The following is a 25,125-nucleotide window of genomic DNA, read 5'->3' on the forward strand; positions in this document are numbered from 1 at the left end:
CCTGCTTTTCAGGATTTTCTGTAACCTGTATTCTTTAGCCCTTACTTTTCTCCAGTTTTGTTTTCTCTCTGGTAGCCATTTTTGCTTCTGTAGATCTGTGCTAAGGTAAGAGTAAGGACAGGTTTCACTTTTTAAAAATTTGTTTTGCATTTAGCATATATACTGAGGCAGGGGGGTGTCAACTGAAGCTGTCAAAGAGGCAGGTGACCCTCTGAAAGCATCTCAAAAGAGGGGGATAAGGAGACTGTCAGCATGCCCTCCCCAAAACCTAAACACCCAGCCCACCAACTGCAAGAAGATCAAGCTGAAGAAGTATGGTCTCATGAATTCTTTCTAAAGCAGCACTTTTAAAACAAAATACAGGATCTACTGAATCAAAGCCAGCTGTCATAGGGCTTCATTTTCTCATGTTTCAAGAGAGGCATTGGAAAGTGATCCAGAAAGCAGAAGGATCTATTACAACTTTAGAATGTCAAGTGCATAGATAAGCTTTGTAAACCCCCTACTTTCCTAAAGCAATGAAAGACAGTTTTAAAAATAAAATGCAGAAGCCTTTTTGGAGTCTAAAACCCCTACAGTAATATATGTAAGTGTATTACTTTATACTGCTACATGCTATGCATTTCAGTGAGTTTGTCAGTTTTGTAAACAATACCAGAGCTAGTTCTACACATAGGCCAGGGGCAAGCTGCTCCTGCTGCTGAAGACAGGAAGGGAGGAAAAAAAAAAGATTAAGATCCAGGCACATTTTTCTCAACTATTACTTAAGAACAGCCTTTCATCCCAGAAAAGGCAAGTTCATTTTGCATCTTATTGCAAGTCTTTTAATCATTCTACATACACTGCTGTTTGACATGGAAAGAAAAACCCCGTGGCTTGAAACGTTCCCCATTAGGGCACAGGTAACAAGCCATTTCATGATTCATCCTGCCCTCTCATGGTCCTTTCTGCCAATTAATTGCAGTCACAATTTAAAAGCAGGTGCTAAAGCTGTTAGGTCGTACTCGGTACACAGGTACCCAAAAATGTCTCTCCGTGTATCACCATACTCAAAACCAGAAGTAATGAAAAGTCAAGTCTTAAGTTAACATGGCTGGAGGACTATATAATCCAATTTCTAGATGCTCTTGCAAGAACTTCTGCTCCATCTTCAATTTACACTCCTTGCTTTAGCCATAGAGAATGTTTATTTTTTCTGAACAGGCATCACAAAAGGCACATGGTTTGTTTCTGGAAAACTTAGCAGACCTACTTTTAATTCAGATTGAAATAAAAGCCTTACTTCCAGGGTCAAAAAAAACTTCAGAATGTGTAAAGTTTTGTTGTTTGTTTGGGTTTTTCAATTAAAACAAAGCACAACAATTTTCCTTCTTGTGGGTTGAATTCACAATACATTCAGGAAAACAAACACCAGTTTCCTTTTTCCTACAATTCTACCAACTAACCTGCCTGCTTCTGGCTACAAAGACCATCAGCTGCTCCTTTTACACTGAGGTTCTGCATCTCTCTCCTCAGGTTAAGAGGTCCAGTCAGCCAAGTCTGACAGAAAGCTCATCAGAAGCAGAGTATTTTGATTCCACAAAAAGGAAGGAGTTCCCTTAAAGAGGGACCATGCAGAAGTAGAAAAATGGGAGAAGATGGTCTGAGCAGATGAGTCTTCAACAAGGCATTTAGACAGTTTGTCCTGGTTTGAGCCAGGATGAAGCCAATTTTCCTTTTACTGATTGGGTTTTTTTGCCTTCAGTAAGTTTTCTTCTAACTAGTAGCAGAGTGTTACCGCTCAAACTGATAACAAACACTGGAATATTCCTGTTACTGCTGGAACTCCAAGGTCACACCTTTGCTCTGCCAGCTCAGACATTATGGGGAGATCTATGACCCCTCCGTAGGAGGCTGAGCTAGACAGACAGCAAAACTGGCCAGAGATATTCCATTCCATATATCTATGTAAGCTCAGGGGAAGGTCAGAGATCACAGAAGACAACTTCCTTCCTGCTTCTTCTTCCCTTCTCTTCTTCCATCCATGGCTGGAGTCCAGGGAGGACTCCATCCATCCATCATCATCGACCCCCAGGCTCAGAGCTCTCGTGACCCTCATCACTCTGTGCTTTCTCCAGCAGCTCCGACATTTTTTAGGGCTGTTTGCAGCTCAGGAGATGCTGTGGGAGTTGTTGGGATGGGGGAAGGCGAGAGGCTTTTGCAGATATCTGAACACATTTGTATATAACTGTATATATTTTCTTTTATCATTAGTGTTTACTTAAAGCTGTGTAGTTTAGTTTTTAATCCAGAAAAGACTCTCTCATTCTTTCTCCTTCCCTACCTGGGGAGGGAAAAGGAAGGGATCAAGAGTGTTGTTGTCGATCCCTAGTCAAGTTGTGACATAGTTGCTTGAAACAAATAACATACTCCAATCTACATACAATTAATGCAGTTAAGTTTTTTTTAACAAGTCTTCTTATCCCACTAGAATTATCTGAACAAGTTTTTAACTATACAGAAACACAGAAAGCGGCTTCTGCAAGTAAATTAACACAGTCTTCATGACTAGAACTCAGCAGTGAGACAGCCGAGTACATTATGCTGCATGGAAACTAGCAATCCAGTCTCTGGAGGCAGATCTTCTGTCCTTGGATTCACTGGGATCTCCTGGTTTCCGCTGAGCTAGAACACTAGGTCCCAAGATGCCAAAGCCACATACAAAAGACTTGAGTTTGAACTGAAAATCCTGTCAAGGTTGCTGTTAACTAAAGCATTATCTTACAGTTGTGTATGTGATTATCAGGAAACTATAACGATAATATATCACTCTTCTACCAAAGATGCCAAGTCTCAATCTAAGTATCAGCTTCTGACTATTAGAGATCTTTTCTCTGTCCTACAAATACCTCTCAAAGCAATCAGATATTCAAGTGATGTCAAATGCTGGTATTGAAGTTGAAACAGGCAAACTGGAAAAATACCTTCTGGGGAGATTCACGTACAAGTATATGATTCTTCTAGTTAATTTTTCCACATATCAGAGGAGCATGGCAACTACTTGTGATTTTTTTATCCAATTTTTAGATCACAAAAGCTGTTTATAGACAAGCTCACATTGCAGTTTACTCGACCATAGGTTTGGTTACAGCTGTTCCATGCAGCGATCAAGATGGCTTATTATGTTGAAATAAATCTCTCCGCTTGGTTTTCTTTTCTCTTTCTTCAAAGATGTTACTCCTATACCTATGCCTTTAAACCTAACTATACTTCTGATGGCACACTGCAGAATTCATCAGTTTGCAGCAGAACAGAATCAAACCTGTGGACCTAATTAGTTCCTTGTTCTGAGACTTTAGTTTGATCTGTGCAGCTTATGACCAGAAATCTCAGGAGTACATTTTGCAAAACCCATCCCTGTTTTAGCAATAATTGTTTATCTTTTTACCTCTAAAGGCAAGCGACAAAAAGAAAATTAGAAAACTCAACAACTTTCCTATTTGTCAACAACACCTCTTTCTGACAAGACTTACACCAAAATTGGCTCACTTACATCTAGTGAATCTTCGTTGACCAGGATGAGAGACATACTCTGTGAAATGAGTCTGCAAGAGTACCCTGTAAGAAAAAAAATAATAATTAAGATTTACTTTTGGAAAAAGATTTAATGTTTAGCTAAACCTTAAGCATCTACAGGTCAGGTTCCAGTTTATTGTTGGGTAGTTACTGCTATCAGGCAGACTACTGGAAAGATTTACATATAGGACACACTTCAACTTGACAATGTTACTAGCAACAGGGGCTGAATTTTATCTGCATTTCTCAATGAAACCAAAGAAAACACCATGTGAACTACACGCAGTAAATACAGGCTACAGTCCTACAGGAAAATTAAATATTTCTACATTGAAACTTTATTTTTTTAAATATACATAAAGGCTGACCAGCCTACAACATGTTACAGGAACAGATCTGAACATACAATGCCAAATTTCTGGAAGCAGATGCAGTGAATCCATTGGTGCTACCCAGTCCCTGTAGTCCATACTGGAGTTATATGAGCACTTTTTAATCCCCGGAGTTGAGTGTTGAATGTCCTGAGATTCATCAAAAGCTATACTTCGAGGACACAGAGCCCCCTCCTATAGGCATCAAATATTTATATTGGATTATTCTTAATGTAGGACTGGGGCATGAAAGAACAAGAATAAGTTACCATAGTCTGGAGCAGGACTTGAAAGGCAGTGTCCTACATTTGCCAGGACACCAAACATGAAAGCAAAAATTCTCAACACAGAAAAAAATCCTCTTATTTTTGTAATAAATAAAGCCAGTGACTGCAGTAGTACTCAGTGCCACTGAAGTGGTAGTTCCTCTGCAACACCACTGGCACTGACATGAGACAAAGTAATATCCAGGATATATATACTTGGCATTTACAGAAGAAAGTTTAATTCCAGCTCATATTAATGACAAAAGACAAATGTAAACTCCTATGAGACTGACATCATTACATTATCCTAAGAGCTCAGGCAAATTCTTGTGGGATTGGCACAGCCAGGTAGCTTCATAAAACAGCAGAAAATTAATTAATTTGAAGGAGAAGCCTTTTATTGCTGATCTAAGTTACACAGGAAAAGGAAATACAATTGAATAATTTTGCATTTCTACTATGCCTTTGCATAGAAGTGCATCACAGCAAGTTTAAGAAAATGCTGTCATAAAACAAGGTCTCAGTAAGCCTTTTACTCTTCTCAAATGGAGACAGGAAGCTACTGCAGAGTAAGAGTAATATCCCAGTGTTGAACCACTGCAAGGCTCAAAAGCAGAACAGCACAGTCAATGTAAAGACACTAAGCATCTTCCCCCGTGTCTCATAACAGCAAGACAACAAGTGAGGCATGAGTTTATTTTCTCTAAGATTCTTGGTTCCTTAGGAAGGGCATATTGGCTCATCAATTGCAATGCAAATCATTTCCTCAGGCTACAGAATTTTTTATAATTGGGCTACTTTTGTAGGTATAATCCAGCTTGCATGAATTACTTCTGTCATGAAAGCAAATCATGCAGGGGCTTTCAGGCATCAGGTTTGATTACCTGCAGAAGTTTTCGCTTCCATTTTCACAGCCCTGTGGAATATGAATAGCAGGTGCAACCTTGCAGGTATATTTTCATCTTATTTGTGTTAACGAGCCATGGTTTACTTTCAGCTTTACAGAACAAAACAGAATGACACTGAACTCATGCACACCTGTGCGGAGAGGATTAAATATATTCCAACAAAGTGCAATGTACAACATAAAAACTCCACAGATAGCCTCTGACCCTGCCCTGAATAAGTCTTAGGCAGTACTGCAGAACTGAGGGATGAAGGTTCAATAGGTAGATAACAAACAATGACTTGGGAAAAAAGTCAGTTCACCATTTTTAAAAGTTAGTCCCAGACTGAGGAATCCCCTTATTTTTACTGAGTAGAAGGACATTATTACAAGCTTAAGCACTTCCCTCCATGTTTGGGTTATTCCTTCCCCAGGGAATGGCACCAGCTTTATGCAGGAGGCTGTTAAAAATTCAGTAGAACTAATTGAGAAGGATTTTCTTGTAGCATTTGATTGGAATAGCAGCTGCAACATCAAGTTGTGATTTCTAAGTGCCTGCTCACTGTTTCATTTTACCTCTTTCAAAATGAACAAGATGCCGCTTGACAAGTGAAGGTGTGAATAAAAACAAACTGCGGAAAACGGTTGCTCTGCTGTGCATCTTGGAAGTCATGGAGTCAGAACTATTAATCCTGCAATTGAGGTATTTTTGTGTCCTGTCACCGCATTAAGCAGAAAGAACAAGACTGGAATAGAAGAATGTAAGTCACATGTAACAGTTTGTAGAGATCTAGATATTATGTACAACTTCAGGACTATGATGACGTTAATCTAGCACTAGCATAAAGCAGAGTAACTGGCAACTGTAAGATTAGAAGTGACATTTATAGTCATATTTTAAAGTTCTATAATAGTTATTGCTGGCAGTACTAACATAGCAAGCAAAAATATACTAAGATCAAGGCCTATTTTTGTCAATGCTTCTGAGCAGAATGAGATCAACTGCTGGTTCAGTGCCAGGTATAAAATGTCAGTCCACACCTGTAAATTGATATCTGACTCTAATTTAAAAGTCTGACTAAAAGTCCGTGAAGAAGATGAATCGGGTACTTTCGGGACTTATTTCCCTTCAAGTGTCCTGGGAGAAAGATTGCTTGAACCAGAGTTCAAGATCATAGCCCACAGGCACATTCATATTGCAGGCATAAAGAATCCAGCATCTGAGGAAAGAATTATTATCCGCTGCGTTCAGGGAGAGCACATACCATCCCCTGCTCACACTTCACACAGGGATACAGGAAAGCATGCTTGGCAGTGTCCAGTGTGACCAGTTCTGGGGCCTCTAACAGAAGAGGGACATGGACCTGTTGGAGTTAAGTCCAGAGGGCCATAAAGATGATTAGAGGGCTGAAGCAGCTTTCCTGTGAAGACAGACTGAGACAGTTGGGGTTGTTCAGCTGGGAAAAGATAAGGCTCTTGGAAGACCTTATAGTAGCCGCCTTGTACCTGAAGTGGGCCAGAAAAGCCGGGTAGGGACATTTTAACATGGGCATATGGTGACAGGACAAGGGGCAATGGTTTCAAACTGAAGGAGAGTAGACTTCCAATAGACATAAGGAAGTAATTCTTTACTGCAAGGGCAGCAAGACACTGCAACAGGTTGCCTAGCGGGGTGGTGGAGGCTCCATTCCTCAAAGTGTTCAAGGGCAGGCTGAATGGTGCTTTGAGCAACCTGATCTAGTGGGAGGTGTCCCTGACCACACAGAGGAGCTGAAACTAGATGATCTTTAGCCTTCCAACCCAAACCATTTTATGATGCTATGACTGTAAGGCAGTGCTTGCAGGTATGAATCCATACTTGATTCAAGTGCATGTAGCTCCACTGTAGGAATCAATTCCTTGTTTCAAGTGAGGGATGCAGGTCAGTAAATGTTACATTCCCATTCTGAGAAAAAAAAATGTTACTAAGAAAGGAAAGACATCACTTCTGATTGTTTGGGAGCCTGCTGAGCACCAGGACGGTGGCAAGTACAAGTATGCCATGTTGGGGATCTTTTGCATCAGTGAAAGACAAAGCCTTCAGCCTCCAGATTTTTTATTAGAAGAATGAAGAGAACTGTATTAAGCCTTCTCAAATTGTTTGCAGACACTGGCTAAGGATACTTTAGGCTGGTGAAAGCTGAACACCATGTCATGCTCAAACATGTTTCAGAACCCAGAACTCCTGTTACAGGCAGAGAGTTCAAACAGTTGATCAGTATTAAGGCTTATCAGGAACACCCTCCTCACCTGCAAACCTACTGGCTGGCACCATGGCTGAGTGGAAGGCATGCAACCATCCGACAGCAAGGTCAATCACTAGCCTTCAGAGAAGTCAAGAAAGCAGTCAAGTGACAGAGACACATGCAAATTCTGCAGACCAAATAATCAAGAGGAAGCTGGAAGAACAAAGTACCCCAGCTCCTTGGGGCCACTTCCAAGTGCACAAATGTCCCTCAATACCTATGCATACAGCAAGCAAGAGTCCATAAGCAAGACCTCCACACACGAGGAAGTGAAAATGCATTTTATTCCCCAGACAGTACACTTACACCTGAAGCATGAAGTGTACATGTGGATTGGGTTTTTAATTTAATGTTTATTACAACTTTAATAGAAAAACTGGAAGGGTGCCACGTTTGTCCTTTCAAGCCAACGTGAATATCAAGCTAAGTTTCAGAGTACTTGTATTCACGCTAGTGGCTGCCAGTTAATGTTACAACTTATTTCATGTATTTATGCCAAAAATTGTAGGTACTTTTTAATTTGTTGAAAAATGATGCTTTCTTCAAGTTGACTGCTTTTAAAGAAAGCAAAATCTGCAGATAGTGATTCAAACCAGGTAACTAGCATTTGTATCAACTGTCTGCCTAAGCCATCCACCTTATTTCTACAACTGTAGGTACCAACCTTGATATACAAAGATAAATGAAATTTTATTCATTTTTGATACGTAAACAAAAATTCTCATCAGTAAAGCAGGCTAAAATCTGAAATTCCACTAAACTAGCCAAAGCAAAAATTTTAATAAACAAGCAAAACCAGCAAATAACCCAAGTTTTGCTAAATGTAATTCAACTTCAGCAACAGCACATCAGGTGCAAGACTGGCACAACAGCACAAGTTCTACAAAGCACAACATCTAGTTGTGACAGGACTGAAATTAGAGTTCATTTCCAGTTCAGCCCAGCCTTATAGTAAAAACTTTGTATTTGACGAATTACAGTTAGAGTTGGGTATACAGACTGATTTTATCAGATATTTTAATGGCCTAAAAGGAAACCATGCTTAAGGGCTACTTCTAATAACAAAACTAAACTTCCAGTGCTAAAAACTCCAGTTTTATGCTACAAAATAGGTAGTCAAAGAAATACCTACATCTTAAGTAGCTTATCATCCTATTATATCAGTACCCAAGAACACTAACTTTTACTTTTTGTTCACATCATTGTAAGATGTTTTTTGCATTACAAAGAGTGTGGTTTGTAAGTTAAGATGCAAACAAACTTGAGACAAGGATATCCATATTGTGCCTTGATAAAACAACCCTTATTAAACTCTATTAGTACACTTAACAACAGCAACACACTTCCACAATCACAACATACTCGGCTAACAGATGTGCCATGAGGTGACAGCAGGAAGTTACTCAAGCATCCACTTACTTTCACAGACAATGTTAGCAAAAAAATTGTAAGCTATATGCTTTGTACTACCATATGTCCCATCATATTCCAAACTCTACTGAAGTCTAGAAAAGGCAGTCAGTAAGAAAAAAAACTGTAAAAGAGTTTGATATAATGCACACTATAACTAAAACATCACAGTCTGGTTGAACTCTCCAGTTTCCATCAGAATGTAGTTACCTAATATTCACTCCATACAAGAATTGAAATTAAGCAAGAAGTGCCTTTTTTTGCCCTAAAAAGAAGCTGAATAGAGCCTGACAATCAGAGCAAAGACTCTACTCTGAACTTCTCCCTTCTCCAAAGCGAAAGCTACCATATGCCTATCTGCTACCAAGGAATAATTCCATTAAAAAAAACAAACAGTTTCAATTAGTTTAAAACTGCACACAGCACATCTTGTATGTAACCTGCCACGCATCAGACAAATTCAACGTAACCAGAAAGACAGATACCTATATTGAGAGCTGTTTCCTGTTTGTCCCCTGTTAGAATCCATATCTTAATTTCTGCCTTCATTAGTGTGGCTATTGTTTCTGGAACACCTGCTTGCAGGCGGTCTTCAATGGCTGTAGCTCCAAGAAGCAGTAAATCCTGGAAAAAAGAATTTGAGGGATTGTTGTCTTAAGATAAACCTCTGCTTGGAACACAGTCAAAAAGGAATTAAAGACAGTATGTTGTGCATCATTACTAATACAGCATTTTGACAAGCAATATACACTACAGTTAAGTTTCTGGTGTGGCTATTCTACTTCCTCTACATACAATTCACATTTCAAGAGGTAGAGAATGGAACTGTTTATGATCAGAAAGATGGCAATGTTTCAAATGCAATTCATTGAAGTTGCATAACTCCAAAGCTACCCTACAGATGAACATATATACTAGAGTATTCACTAATCACAACAGCAACATGATGAGTGGTCACAGTTTATGTATTTCTTAAGCTCACAAAACAAAAGTCACCTGGCATCACATCATTTAAATTAAATTCCCTCATAAAATGTACATACGGACTGGATACAATCACTCAAAGCAAAATTTCTTGCAATTATTTATGGATATAATCACTACATTTATGTAATACAAGTGGTATGAACATTAATCAATCCAAGTATCCCTAGTCCACATACAGATGTTTGCCAGAAAATCTGGTCTCAAAACAAACTTAATAGTAAAAAGCTAGCCATATTCTTCTGCAATTCTAAAGTAACTGCTTGAAGAGATTTGGCCATGTTACAAATAAAGTTAGGCAGACAAAAATACCTACAAAATAAACCTTATGAAAAGGCACAATCTACTCAGCAGATTTTAAGTTTAAAAACACTAACGATTGCCTAGACGTGTGAAGATCTTCAATTTAAAACACATTGATACAAATTTACTTTAGTTATATAGAATAATTTCAGAAATTGCACATCAAGAGTAACAGCTTCTATTCTTTGTAGGAGCTATAATTATTCAAAACAAGTGCAAACAGAGGAATTTAAGAGTAGCAATTAGAAGAGCTGAGTTTTTTTCAGCCTGAACACAAGGCTCCAGTGGGATATTACTGTACTCTTTCAATATATATAAGGGGCTTCCAAGAAGGATGGAGAAAGACTGTTTATCAAGGCCTGTAGTGGTAGGATAAGGGAAAACATTTTTAAACTGAAAAAGGGTATACTTAGGTTGGACATAGAAAAATAACTTTTTTCAGGGTGGTAAGACACTGGAATAGGTTGCTCAGAGATGCTATGGACGTCCCATCTCTGGATGCGTACAAGGCCAGGCCAGATGTAGCTTTTAGCAGCTTGAACTAATAATGAAAGATGTCCCTACCCACATCCTAGAGGATCTTTAAAGGTCCCTTCTAACCCAAACCCTTCAATGATTCTATGAAGAGGCCATTAGAGCAGCTTCTGCCTGTATGGATCTACATATGCATAAAGAGAAGGTGAAGTTGTTATTCCCACAGGTAGGGAGGCTGAGCATTAGGCTCAGGTCTTGATAAGACTTAAGTCTTGTTATGATATATTTAGCAGGTAAAGGTAGTAGAATCAACTCATTTAAGTAATCTACTTTCATAATAAAAAATATCCTCCTGATGAAATATAAGCTAACAACATTTGAAGGTTACAAATGCAATCCAAGTGTGCAAAGCAGACTGACACCCTAGAGGAAAGGGACACCATCCAGAGGGAGCCTGACAGGCTGGAGAGGTGGGCTAGTGCCAACCTCATGAAGTTCAACAAGGCCAAGCGCAAGGTTCTGCACCTGGGTTGGCACAACCCCAGGCATAAATACAGGCTGGGGAAAAACAGCTAGAGAGGAGTCCTGAGGAAAAGAATTTGGGGGTAGTAGTAGATAAGAAGTATGATAACACAGCACAGGAAGCAGAAAGCTGGAAGGAGCTTGGAGCTAATACAGAATTTAGGATTAGAAAAGCACACTGCTACTGACCAACACAAAAGATTACTTCAGGCATTTGTTTAAAAAGCAAGACCAAATCTTTCAGCTATTAGAGTTCCTGGAGTTCTGTTACTCTATAGAAGAAAGTTAGCGCCCATCCTAGACTCAACCTCCTTCCCTCTTCTGCCCCAACTAACTTAAATAACCAACAGCACTCCAGAAATTAACCTGTATTGTTAATACTAGTACTAATTTTAAAAAGAAGCTGAAGTCTAAAGAGAGTTTTAAAGAAGTCACTAAATAAAATGAGAGCGAAATAATTGGAGTGGTAGGAAAAAGCATGAAAAAGTGTAGATGAGAAGTGTGACTACCACCATTTCAGAAAGCGGTAGGACCAGCAAGTACCAAAGAAACACTGGCCCCTAGTGTTGATGTTCTAACACTTCATTCGGTATTGAATGAGAAAGTTTCAAACTGGTTCTCCAATATCTACTTTTCTATTCCATAATTACAAGTTCCACATCTTGCATGGAGAGCAGTTTTTCAGCTGTTTTCAGTCCATGCAAATTCAGGTCTTGGTGAGAACTTCGTTTTGCCTATGTCTACAACATTCTTGAGAAAACCTAAACTGTAAGTGCTATGTGAATAGGAACAAATTTCTCCTCATACACTAGTACATGGAAACTTGATACAACGCAACGATTTTATACATTATATTTACATTAGTTTACACAATATAACAAGATAAAAATAATGTGATAAAATAGGTTATAAGTAGCAATGACCTCTTACAGTTAGCCTCCCATTTGCAAACTAAAATTTGAAATGTCAGAACACACTGCCAACTAAGAATGCCTTTTCAATGTTCCATGAATTAAATTAACAGTTTGGTTTACTGTATGAAGCCCAAATTCCACGGGAAATTACACATGTAAGGGCATCTGTATCTGCTAATCTAAGAAGTACGCATCTTACCTTTTCAATGATTTCATAGCATTCCTCTAGCTTCTGAGTTCTGTCTTTCAGAACTGTACTGCTTTCATTGTAGACATTCAACCACTCTCTGTAAGAGTTTTCTGATAGGTCTGCATAAGCAATGCACAAAGTCCTCAGACCTACAAAACAGAAGACAACCATTACACACAGTAAAATTACACTGACAATCAGCAAATTATTAATGCCCTAATGAATGCTAAATTCTAACCCTCTCACTGAAGCCAACAGAAGCTTTAAATGCACGCTTAAATTCTGAATTCCAGAAAAGCTCCCTGTACATTTTTTTTAAGCATTTGGGTTTTCATAACAGGAAAAAAAAGAACCTGGCTCATTTAGGTCATTAATATTGGTGTGAATCAAGGGAGACTAATGGCTTTACCCTGAGTTTCATTATTGCAGTCTAGCCTTACCAGAGCAGCAAAAGGGTCACCTTCAATCTTTTTAGGTCTAATAGGAAAGCAAGCTTGGCTGTCATGGATTTTTAAGAAGATCAAATTAAACAAAGAACTGGCTATGTATTGTGATTGGATATATTACTTAGTCAAACGCTGCACAACTGACACTTCCTTTTAGACCAACTGTTTTCTCCTTCAGTGTATGCACATAATTCACACTAATAATGGGAGTTACACATGCACAAAGGAGTAGAGAACAGGGCCTATAAACTATGAAAACAATTTTATTAGATCACTGACAAAAATTAACATACAGAAGTAATGACTTTTTTTATGGCATAAGTAAAAAGGAGTGTGTGCCATAAAATACAAGAGTTTAGTTACTGATAATGCAGGAGTCCGCTAAAAAATTAAAAAGCTGTACAAATAATGCTTTCTGATTTAGGGTTCATTGTTTTACTATAATATGAGTATTATCTTCTTCTGCAGAAGAGGGAACAAAGCCAAGTACTGTGAATGGAGGTGCTACATCAGTCCTAACCGCCATTAGAGACCATTTCAAACTGTTTCTAATGGCTTAGTCGTCCAGGCTTCTCAGCACATTCAGACTACCATTCTGCCTCATAAAGCCAAAGACTTTACCATTTGACTACACAAGAAAAAGCACCTCTAACTACAAAGTAACCAAGGTGTTTGGGGCGCTAGAACTCATGCCCTGTCCCTTTATCATGGCCACACAGTACCCCACCTTTTCCTTCCAAACTCCACTTCTCTACTCAAAAGCACACAGGAGTAGGGCATAAACTGCCTTAGGCTTAAGACTAGCCTAGAGTTACTAATGCTGATTACACACCACTTACTTTATCTTCATAAATATTTGGCACTGCAAACCTTAGACAATGCAGAATATGCTGCAAGTAATTTAATCAATGGAATTCTCATGGCATGCTACTTCTCTTACCTTCTGTTGCGAAGTATTCAAGATGGCACAGTGTTTGCTCCATGTACTGGGAATCTTTTGAAAGCCTCTCAAAAATTACATTATCCTATTAAAACCAAAATCATTACAACAGAGTAAGTCTACATAAGAAGTTCTGATTTTCTTATTTACAAGATCAAGTGAAGTAACTTGAGTGGACTTGCTAATATCAGAACTCAAGACCATATTTACAAGTAACACAGTTTGGTTTCAGTAAGTAATCTGGGTTGTGCCCAGTGGCAGAAACACTACATCCACTTCAAGTAAAGGAGACAGGAGCACTTTCTTCCTCCATCCCTTCTTTCCATAAAGGGGTCTCCATTACGGGGTAGTACAGAACATTTCCAAATTAATAAGCAGATATATTGATTTTCACATCGTAGAAGTCTCTAGTCTTACTCAGTACACAAGCTTTTTGCAACCCTTTCCAGAAAAGATTCCTATTGATGTTACCAAACAGAAGGCAGAAACACTGAACAGGTTCTACCACAAAATTCTCTGTGAAATAACTTTCGTCCTGCAGTGACTTCCTTCATCTAAATCAAAGGGCAATTGAAAAGGCACAGATAACAGCTAAAATCAAAAGGCAGCACCATCACCTATGTATCTAGAGTTGGTGGATTTTATTCTGCAACTATCACTTGCTACACACATGTAAAATACACAGACCCTGTTTTTGCTCAAATATGTACTCTTAAGTAAAATAAACATGCCTACATCTATTACTGACTAGAGACAGGCATACAAAACAGGTAATTTATAATGAATGCAACAGCATGGGAAAATATTCTAACACGGAAGAGTTCATATAGAATAGGATATTAACTTAGTTTAATGAGTGGTGGATGCAGTAGAACATACAAGACAAAACACTATTACTGCAACTACTACAACCCTTTTGCTCTTTTAAAAGTCCGAATCTGCTCACATGGAGGATGGCATGAAATTTCTTTACTATAAACTCTCCTGTTCACCATCCCTTCCAGTACTGCACTTCAATAAACTGTGCATACAAGCATGGTATAAGCAGTGACTGAAGATCAACAGTTGAAGACCTGACCAGTCCTACCGCCACACCAGCATGAAGCTGGCACACCTTTACCAAATCAAGGGAGTTAAACTGAAGCAACAGAGAAGTGCACCCAGACCTGTATTTCAGGACAAATTCAGCTAAACCACATTCTTACAGAAGCCAGAATATAGTTCTCCCAGTTGCAAAAAGTCACCTCCATAGTTTTCCATTGAAATTAGAACCAGTCTCTGACTGTGGCCCATGCTTCTTTTGCAGCCTTTGTACTTTAAGTTATTACTCTTGTCAGTGAAAACTGAAGCACAACATGGTGCAAGTCATGATGACAAATAGCACATACAGAGATGCAACAGAGCCAGCTCAAGAGCCAACCACTTGAGAATGAATTTTAGTACAATAGACTGAGACAACAGCATTTGGTCTAGCTCCTGAACTGCTGCTGCACAGCTGGGTGAAATCCTGCCTTTGTGTAAGTCAAGAGCACTGCTCCCATTTGTTTCAGGATTTCAACAGGGCAGTAGAAAACCTAGCAGTCCTCCTGCCTGCAAAGAGTCAGAAGAATGACAGATCTCTTCCATCACTTGGCCCTACACAGAAAGTCAACAGGTATTACGTATGAGACATGAAATGCCAGCATAAGTCACAGCTGTTGAAACAGTAACTGGTAGTGTTAGATCTCCATTAGGTACCATAATTACTTACAGCCCCTTTGCAGTAGAGACGCAGCTGTCCTGCTGGAGTTCGAACAATCACTGACATTCTCTTCCTGTTGCTATTGAAAGAAAAATACTCATCACTATGACTAATGAAAGAGAGTCCTGCTCTAGCCAGTGAATTTCTTTCAGATGTGTTTAGTGCATCTGAGAGCAGGTAAGATATAACAGTAGTTAACTTAAAATCCCACAATCCTTGACAGTGAGGAGAAATACTAAACTGCCCATTTCCAGCTTCAGCCCTACAGCTCCCATTGCTGAGCACTCAACCAGAACAGACTTGCACCCAAATGTTAGCAAGATGGTAAAAATATCTCCTTGAACGAAGGGCAATCACATTTATTCACAACTTTTCCTTATTCCTCAAAGCAAAATTGTATTGAAGCCTCAGGCTAGAAATAGAATCATTATGGTTGAATATGTATTTATTATAGGTATTATAGACATTGAAATAACAGCCCACTGACAAGGGCAGTTACTTAACATCTTAACTCAAAATAACACAGAAATGCCATAGAAAGGAATTATGGTATAGACCAGCTCTTTTCTTCCCTATGGGTTCTTTATATTGGTCTAGTAAGATCTACATAGTTGGGATTATGTAGAACAAAGTAAAATGCTCTGAGCAGGGCTGCATATCAAAACAGTCAAGTTTGGGGCATATTTTTAAAATAAAGGTAAACAATAGCATACTGTACATAAATGTTTAACAAAGGAAGGTAGGCAAGAATATATTACTTTTTTTTAAAGATCAATCTTGGCATTGCACTTATCTCTCCTTAAAAGGGCCACTGGAAATGTGCACCTTGTAAGAGGATGCAAGCAAGTGAAATTTCATCAGGAGAACCTTAAGAAGGTGGTTCCATATTAAAAATGTTATTTGTAACTATAATTATTTTCCTTAACAAAAGGAGAACTTGGAAGCATCCTCCTCCCTCATTCCTTTCTTGACAATATGATCAGTGTGCAGCAACCTTTCTCCTTCTCCTCTGAAGTTGCTCTGGGAGATCTAGCTCCTTTTCAGGGTCCAAAAGCTATGGGTAAGAAATTAAGCTCTTGGAATGTATGACCAGACAAAATAATCCTTTCTGAGACTTTCTAAAGAAAGTCTGGAAGGAGAGAATCAGCTGTTCCCAGAAAATCTGCAGCAAGCTAATGACACTAGGAAACCTTCTTGTGCTTTTTGAAATCTAATTATAGGGGCTCCCTTGCTGGTCAAGTGGGAAGTTGCTACACACAGTAAAGAGGTAAGATAGCTTGTTTTCTGCTGCATGCAGACTATAGCTACTATGGACACCAAGGTAATGGTCAACTTGTTAGAAACCCTAAAAGGTACCCTTCTAGCACCTTTTTAAATACTCCCACAAGTAGCCTAAGTAGTTACGTTTGGAACGAAAAGGGGAAAGTAGCCAATAATCTTCAAAGCAAGCTGGGACACAAGCAAAGCTGCCTACCCAACTTTACCCTGACTTCAGTTTTACATACTCCTTTAGAGCAGAACAAGCCAACCTAAAGAGGGCAAAAAACAATGACTTCAAGGGTTGAAGCCACAGAAAGAGTCAAAAAACAAGCAGGAAATCCTGCTGACTAGCACCATCCAAACTGACAAAACTTTATCAACTGACAAAGACCAAGCATCTTTTATCATCTCCAGTCATTTAAGGGCCCAATTCATCACATAAAGCTTCTTGCTACCCATGCTAACAAGTTCAGAGTGCTTGCAAGGTTTAGTTTTTCATAGTTAGAGTGATTCTTCAGAAGGGCCATCAACTGGCAACCTCCAGTTGTAGATTCCACCTACTTAAAACCAAGTAATTTACAGAAGCACTAAAAAAAGTGCAATCACAACCTCAAACCATGTCCTTCAAATAGACAAGTGACTTATCAGAAAACCAATAGAATTACGCTTTCAGGGCAGTAATTTCTCAATAAGCTAACAGAGCTGGAGTGGCAATAGAGCTTCATGCTTACTTGCCAAAAGCCACCAGTTTGTAAGAAGCTCTGTTATAGCCCTATATTGGGAACAAGAAGATGAAGGCGCAGAAAAGAAAATAAGGAAGTTCAGCTTTTGTACTGCATCAGCTGAATCTTTTTAGTCTCCATAATATATTAACAAACATGGTTTTCTTGTTACCCTGCATTCAGGATATCAGAGAAAAACTTACCTGGAAAACTCCAGCACATTAAGAATTTCAAACGTTTTTTCTTTTCCCAGCTACAAAAAAAAAGCATGTACTATTATAGGTATACTTTGCAGTACATTCACCCACGTGTAAACATGCAAGTTGGTTAAACATCTTTGGTTACACAGCCCAGGGTAAATAAATGTGCTAATAGCTCCCTCTTCTGGTAAAAGGGATACAGAGCGCTATTTAATGAAGGCATTCTAATAACTTCAAAGTCTAACATCGTTTCCTCCATTTACTATCTTTACTTTCTTTTAAGGAACTAATACATTATTCTAGAAGTACAAGCATGCTCTAAAAGTTAAACTGCATATTTACTTCCTAATAGCTGACAACTAAGAGGCGTATTACAGACTGTGAGGATTATTCCAAGTTAAAATAAACACTGTCCAGATTTGGTATGACAATAACCTTTGCTGAACTACCTTAATATTTCTTTTTACCTGAATTTACAATCAGATTATATTTTTTGTGGCAAAAAAATTGTTAATTGAGGAGTTATTCCTGTTATCATGAACAACTGTTTGCTGGGGTTGAGTGTGAGGAGCCTGAGGAGTGCAGAGGACTTAGAAATGCCTTCTTTGCCATTCCTAATGTATAACAGATAGTCGGGGCAATGGGAGTTACTTGAGTCTCAGAACTCCAATAGTATATGTAGCATGTGGTTAAAGAAAGGGCTGTAGCAAAATCTAATCACAGTACAGAGTTGTGTCCTATGAGGTACATACCAATTAGCAGTATCCCCAAGGACAAAAGATATTTCCAACCCACGTTGCACGTACTACCACAAATGCAAGGCAATGAGGAGAGACAAGAACCTCTGGGAGCAACAGCTTTTCTTGTTAGCTATAGACTGAGCATGCTCCCAGCTTGGCCTGTATGAGGAGCATAAAACTAGGTTAGCTGCCCCTGGATCTTCCTGAAGAGGATAGAAGAACCTAGATGTTTCTAGATCACACTACTACTCATCCTAAACTCTTCCTCTTAAACTAAGCAGCAGTTTTATGAGTAGTTCTAAAAAGTTTATGCCAAGTCCCAGAAAGATGTTTGAAGTGCTTAGCTTGGCAGTGTACCAATAAGCTTGAAAGCAAACACTGAGAAGGAAGGACAAAAATACATCACTTATTCTTACTAAGTACGTTACTATGTATTTCAGAGATGAAGTTCTCATACTACTTGCACCTGTTTAATCTAGAGCCATTTTCACTCAGACTGCAACTTAAGTCAGAATATGGCCCCATGAGTTCAAGACTGCCAGTGTCAACACTAACCCGTTAACTACACACCCCTGCACAGAGCTTGCTAGGCTTCTTCTACTCAAGATCTGATGCAGAAGAAAAATTCCATTTTAATACAAGAAATCAAACATTTTTAAGTACAGTAATGATTAAACTTAATAGCTATAAATTCTCCCAGACACATCTGTGCTAGCCACACAAGGGATATTATCTTCAGGCACAACTGCTGTCATTTCCCATAAAAGTCTTACCAGGAGCAGCTGAGGGAGCTGGGACTGTTTAGCTGGGAAAGGCAACAGCTGAAGAGAAACCTTACCACTCTCTACAACTACCTGAAAGGAGGCTGTAGCAAGGTGGGTGTTGGTCTCTTCTCCCAAATAAGAAGTGACAGAACAAGAAGAAACAGCCACAGGTTGCACCAGTGGAGGTGGGCAGATTGCATATTAAGAAAAATTTATTCACTGAAAGGTCTGTCAGGCACTGGAAGTACCTAGGGAAGTGTTGGAGTCACCATCCCTGGAGGTATTTAGAAGCCATGTAGATGTGGTACTTAAGGATATGGTTCAGTGGGGGACTTGACAGTATTAGGTTAAGGGTAGGATTTGAAAAGCTTGAAGGTCTTTTTCAACCAGAACTATTTTTCTATTCTGGCCTATGAAATTTACCAGTAAAACCTGCAACTTCCTATTGCCTGTGCCACACAGAAGGTCACAGGACTTAAAAAATAAAGTTTTCCCAGTATGAAAAAGCCTTTTGCATGTAGCATCCTAAAGGCAATCTCACAAGAACCACACAGGAGACATGGAGACATTCACACTCTGCATGAGCTTGGCAGTCCGCGCCATGCACATCTACTACTTACCGCATCAATGATAACTGAGTGTGGAGTCCGTGCTGTGAAGACATAACCAAGTTTTTTTGCTCCTTTCACTAATGCCCCTTCATCTGCCAATACAAGAAAAGCTTAAATGTAGTCTGGTATGTAGAAGAGGCCAGCAAAACACATATTTAGATATGCCACACTGCTGAAACACAGAAGCCCCCTCTTTCCCACATACTCTCACATCCTTAGGGCTGCTAGAGTAGCTCTGCACACTTCTATGCAATAATATTCACATTTGAGAACTACATACCAATTACACAAACTTCATACTCAATCTGTATAAAACATCCTGTAACTACTGAAGTATTAAACCCTATGGTTGTGGAGGACTCATACATGAAAAAGAAGAAATAACTGTTCTGAAAACAAGATCAAAGCTGTGTTATTCTCAATTTCTACAATATTAATTTAAACCATTTCCTGCCATAAAGGCACTAAGTTCAGGTGTTATAGAAATAGTAACTATCTTCTGGAGACTAAACTGGGCAGTGCATTAAGAGCTTAAATAACCAAGCTGAAATCAAAGCCAACACCCCTGTCCCTAGTATGTAGTTACACAGCCTCATTAAAGAGCAAGTGGCATTAAGAACAACCACTGCAGAAGTGCATTTAGTGCTCAGCTCAAGCAACCCTAATGTCTCTACAGCTCCCTCAAGTCTCCTCTTATCAACACTGTTCATCAAGTTCATCAACACTGAGACCAGAGCTGCCTTACATGGACTTCTCACCTAACTCTCCAGACTTTCCATTGAGACAAACAGAAATGCTGCTGCTTTATGACTTAAAACATCACTACCACAATTCTAAAAACATCCTCAGAACAAATTTAATAGGGAGCAGGGATAGCCTACTGTTCTGCATTTTGGACCTGCCTGTTTTGGTACCACTGCACTGCCTGAAAGAAGAAATGGCTGAAGGGGAGGCCCAAATACATCTGAAATTCTGCTTTTTGTTGTATAAATGTATCGTATCTGTGTAAAGCAACATGGGAAGCTTCTAGATCAAGAAAAAGTTTGTATTTTTGCCAAATGCAGCAAGTAACCGTTCTTGCATTAAAAAACAAACAAATAAAAAACCCTAACAGTATTTCCATAGGCCAGGTCTATGTAGGAAGACAAGTCACTGAAAGCTTTACTTTTGTTTTTCACCCCTTCAGAAAGAGGCTAGAGTCGACAGTCTCACAACAGCAGAAGAGACCATAAGCCTTGCCTAGCTCTACAGAAACATCATGGATTTGAAAGTTTTGTATGAAGCATTCAAAGGCAGTTGTGAGCTAGTGGCAGAAGATGACAGATCTACTGCTAGCATCATGGAGGACATCCTGCTTTTAAATTCAATGACTTTTAAAAAAATTTCTGGACTTGCCTTTCATCCCCATCCATCCACTTCTACCCCCTCACTCCTTCCCTCCCCAGAAATACAAGAACAACCAACCTGGAGAAGAGGCCTGGTAAATTATTGTATTTCCTTGTCTCTCAGGAACAACAGTATGACATACGGCCAGCAGAGTGAGGAACTCCTTTATGTGCACAGCTGTGGGCTAGACAGGACATGAGGAGAGTCAGGTTTAGTATTACACACACACACACACAGAGAGGCAGCTTTTCACTAACCTGAGGGGACCTCTTACGTACCACAGACAAAAAACCACCACAACTCTGTTCTCTATTTATAGTAGTTGTCTTGGTCACAGAACATCAATACAGCAGAGTTAAGGGCCAGCAGTAACAAACTAATGTGCTAATGATCAAGACCCAAGTTAAGCTACAGAGAGCTGGGAAGCCAGAATATTCACCCACCTTCAAATATAAAAGCATTAGTTTTGTAGAACCCAAAACTTCATATAGGCAAAGATGACTGGCACAAGACACTGATGATAATAGGAAATACAACTTTGGTAGCTTTCACTACACTCTTAGTGATGAGCATCCAGAACTTTCAGCAGTTGATTAGTCAGGAGAAGGCAACATCATGTGCTCTTCCACTGGCATACATTATCCAGTCAAGCAGAAATTTGATGGTCCCTACACATTCAGCATCATGAGAACACACAATACAACCACTGCTCACAAACTGCCATCCCAAAGGGCTAAAAGAGACACCGGGTCTACAACTCAGTGAAGACGCTACAGCACTTAAATCACAGGCCTGTGATCAGCAAATTCTGGTGACTGTAGGTATACTGACTTGAAACAGTGCCCCATCCCATTCTTTCCACCTTTGCCCTTGGCACAGCATTTCCCATCTCACAGCAGTCAAGAATGATACTCAGCTGCCCATCTCCCAAACTTCTTTAACAACTTCATCCACAGTTCACAAAGAACTTGAAGATACTTGGCTGAAACAGCCCAAGTGAACATACTCCCCTTCCACTCCACTATCTCTGTAGCATCCACAGTTGGTAGCATCAAAATCTTAAGTCACAGCAGCTGTTTACTCAGCAACTGAGTCAGACAAACTTAGCCATTCTACCTTTGCAGAAAGCCTTAGCTGACCTTGTGAACTCAGATATTTTTTTTTGCATATGGAAATACCATCTAGTTTCCAAAGTTTTCATTAGCATAGAATACTTTATATGTACTCTGCCTTAACAGAGCCACTACAAAATAAAAAGCATTTCAAGAGTGCAAGGTCAGGCCAAAACCCCACTACTGTATTAGTAAATTCAAGGTCAGACAGAATATTCTAGTAAAACAGGATCCAATTCTTTCCAACACAGAATTAAAAGATGCTTCTACACAATTTATTCGGCATGTTTCACAACACAAAAAGGTTACAATGTTCAAATGAAACTTTTTCCTGTGAGAGCTACATGATTCCAAAAATCCTCTTACATGAGACTTGTATTGATGTATTTTTCTAGAAATATATGCAGTATTACTACCTGAAGTGCACGACACAAACGTTTTATAAAACCCTTTAATTACACAGAACTACCGAGGCATTAAAGACCCCTTCATTTCCCACTTAGAGGGGCACTGAAAACGCAATTTCTCACAATTAAGCCAGCAGCATCCACAACTGCCTATCAGCCATGTTAATGCTTCCCTTCCCAAGCTAAACTGTGTGACAAAAACAAAATTTTGGTCCATCTCAGGTCCTATGTCAGGGACAATACCAAGAAGAGGCAAAAACTGTTGAGTTTGTTTGGGTTTTTTCAAGATGGTGCACATAGCCTATATACTTGTAGGACAGAAAGACACATTGACAACACCACGGTTTAATTAGTAGGAAGTAAGTTACTATGAAACTACAAAACAATGTCAACCAGCAAGCATATTAAAACATGTAAACAAAAATAAAGCTTATCAGAAAGAAGCATAATAAAGAGACTGCAGATCCACTACTTACATTGTTTACTTAATGTGTTTTGACATTAATATTTTCAAAATAACTGTTTCACACAGGACCTTTATCTTTGCACACCAAAACTCCCGAACTGTATGCTCACATACCACTAACATAACAAGTTGTAGCTTTTGACATGCTGGAGAGCAGATGCTGTGTTCAAGAAAATCAATAGATAGAATATAACCAGAGAGTGGTGTGTGAAATGTTAAGTCCACAGCAAATTACTGGTCAAGAGGTTACTGCTGCTCTATTTCCAGTGAAAGTAATTAATGTTTTAACTCCATCTCAAAATGCACAGCCTGCCAGATTCTCACTTCAGCATCCACTGCTCCAGACCTTTTATGTCCTTCCTACACATGTACCACCTAGTCCCATACCCTTTCATAACATGTGTTCTACCAGCTGGAAACAACCTGTCTCTGGTCATGCAATAGATTTTAATCCTTCCTACAGATAAAGTTCTGCTTTCAAGACAGCAATGTAATTTGTTGCTGTCTTGCTATTTTCACAGCTCACAATGGATTACATGGCAATCTTCCAATTCTATAGCAGGAGATCACCAGACAGAGGCAAAGTTTATCATGTCAGCTCCTCCACATAGCTGTCATTTGTTTCCTTTCTATATTGTTTCAGCACTGACAATATTTATTGTCAGTGCTGGAATGCATCAGGACAGAGAACTCAAATTCCTACTTCAGAGCTGTGAACAGAAAATTAATGGCTTCTGTGGCAAAACAGACCAAGCTTAACCACAGCATGAAACAAGTCCCACGGGCTACCTGATTCTACTTTACTACTTATTTTCCTCTGTTAAATAAAGTTTCTGCCATTTTCGTACTCAAATTCTTACTGATGGCATCCAAGACATTCCTTGCCTTCTCATTTGTCAAGTTCAGCTCTGTTTCTTCCCACCCCATTTTTCCCTTCTCTATTTATCTGTAGCAAAAACAAACGTTTGCATATTTTAGTCTCTTGTTCATCTTTCCACAGGTAGCTCTCATTCTAAGTGCCTTCCCCATATCTTTCTGTGTCCCAACAGCTCTAAAGCTATTGCTTCTTTCTTAATGTTTTTGCAAAGATCCATGGAACACATGGTGTAAAACCAGCTATCCCAGGCAATATACACAACTGATTAAACTTACTTTGCACTCTGCCCCTATAAGCAGAGAGCTACAGACACATTGAGGCATAGTCTCTTATTTCTGAAAGCAGTTTCTGGATTATCTACGAAATATTATCTACCCCAAAAGCAAAACTCCCTCTAGAGGAGGCACAGCATTATCTGTTATCAAGCAAGGCACTGACCACTGGTCAGGAAGCTGTATGACAAGCTTTCACCCCTTCATGTTCTCCCTTGTTAAGAGGAGTTGAAACTTTTCTAAACTCCTGAGTTGAAACCTGGTCTTTTGGTTAGCAAACTGCACTCTGCAGAGCTACAGATCTGCACATTTCTCACACGTGTCCTTATCTGGGCCTCCTCACTCCGAAGACAGAAAATGCATTATTCTAGCCAGATGTTCACAGCCTGATAAAGTTACAAGGAAGCTGCATGTGAAGTTAAAGATATTTATTCACCTCTCCTTTTTATTATAGCAGTATCAGATGCATGCTTCCATTTACAGTACATGCAGATGAGCAGAAGTGAGAGCCTTTTGAGCATGTGGCCTAGAAATGGCCAATGGGATATTAAGGTAAAGTATAACAACCTAAGTTTACTTACTACTATGAATAAATACAGCACATTCTGACAGCTAGTAAAACACTTATCTACTTCATTACCAGGGAGAATTATGACTTACTATCTCAAAAAGATGTGAACTTTCTACTGTTCATTTGCAGGCCACAGAAGAGTTTGTATGTGAACTGGAAATAGAGGAAGTTCAAAGACAATCCAGGAAGATAACAGAAGTCCAGGACAAGACCCAAGCTTATTAGTTCTTTCACTTCTTGACCTCCTTCCCCACCCTTATTTAATCAGGGTAAAAAAATAACCCCACACCAAACAAGCATGCATCTCCATTATGAGTTTATTCACAGCACATGAGCAACTCTCAAGCACAAGATGAAGACCACTTAACATATTCACCAAACTGTCTTTTAAGGTTTTGGAAATAACTGTTCTTTTCTCATTCTACTAAGAGTTAACACCATTTTCCCTAC

General features: G+C 39.2%; 1 protein-coding gene across 1 annotated transcript in view; it reads right to left on the reverse strand.

Moving 5' to 3' along the window:
• The window catches only part of ATP8A2 (ATPase, aminophospholipid transporter, class I, type 8A, member 2), a 270,225-nt gene that overhangs the window by 224,979 nt on the left and 20,121 nt on the right, over positions 1 to 25,125 (reverse strand). The window contains exons 11-18 of the mRNA XM_010005627.1: positions 21,049 to 21,154; positions 19,594 to 19,676; positions 17,473 to 17,522; positions 15,297 to 15,366; positions 13,547 to 13,631; positions 12,170 to 12,309; positions 9,259 to 9,397; positions 3,533 to 3,597 (exon numbers count right to left, since the gene is read on the reverse strand). Coding sequence (XP_010003929.1) covers positions 3,533 to 3,597; positions 9,259 to 9,397; positions 12,170 to 12,309; positions 13,547 to 13,631; positions 15,297 to 15,366; positions 17,473 to 17,522; positions 19,594 to 19,676; positions 21,049 to 21,154 — 738 coding nt within the window. The remainder of the gene's footprint in view (positions 1 to 3,532; positions 3,598 to 9,258; positions 9,398 to 12,169; positions 12,310 to 13,546; positions 13,632 to 15,296; positions 15,367 to 17,472; positions 17,523 to 19,593; positions 19,677 to 21,048; positions 21,155 to 25,125) is intronic.

Source organism: Chaetura pelagica, unplaced genomic scaffold (genome assembly GCF_000747805.2).
Source record: "Chaetura pelagica isolate M959 unplaced genomic scaffold, ChaPel_1.0 scaffold269, whole genome shotgun sequence".
In the NCBI taxonomy this organism is placed as follows: domain Eukaryota; kingdom Metazoa; phylum Chordata; class Aves; order Apodiformes; family Apodidae; genus Chaetura; species Chaetura pelagica.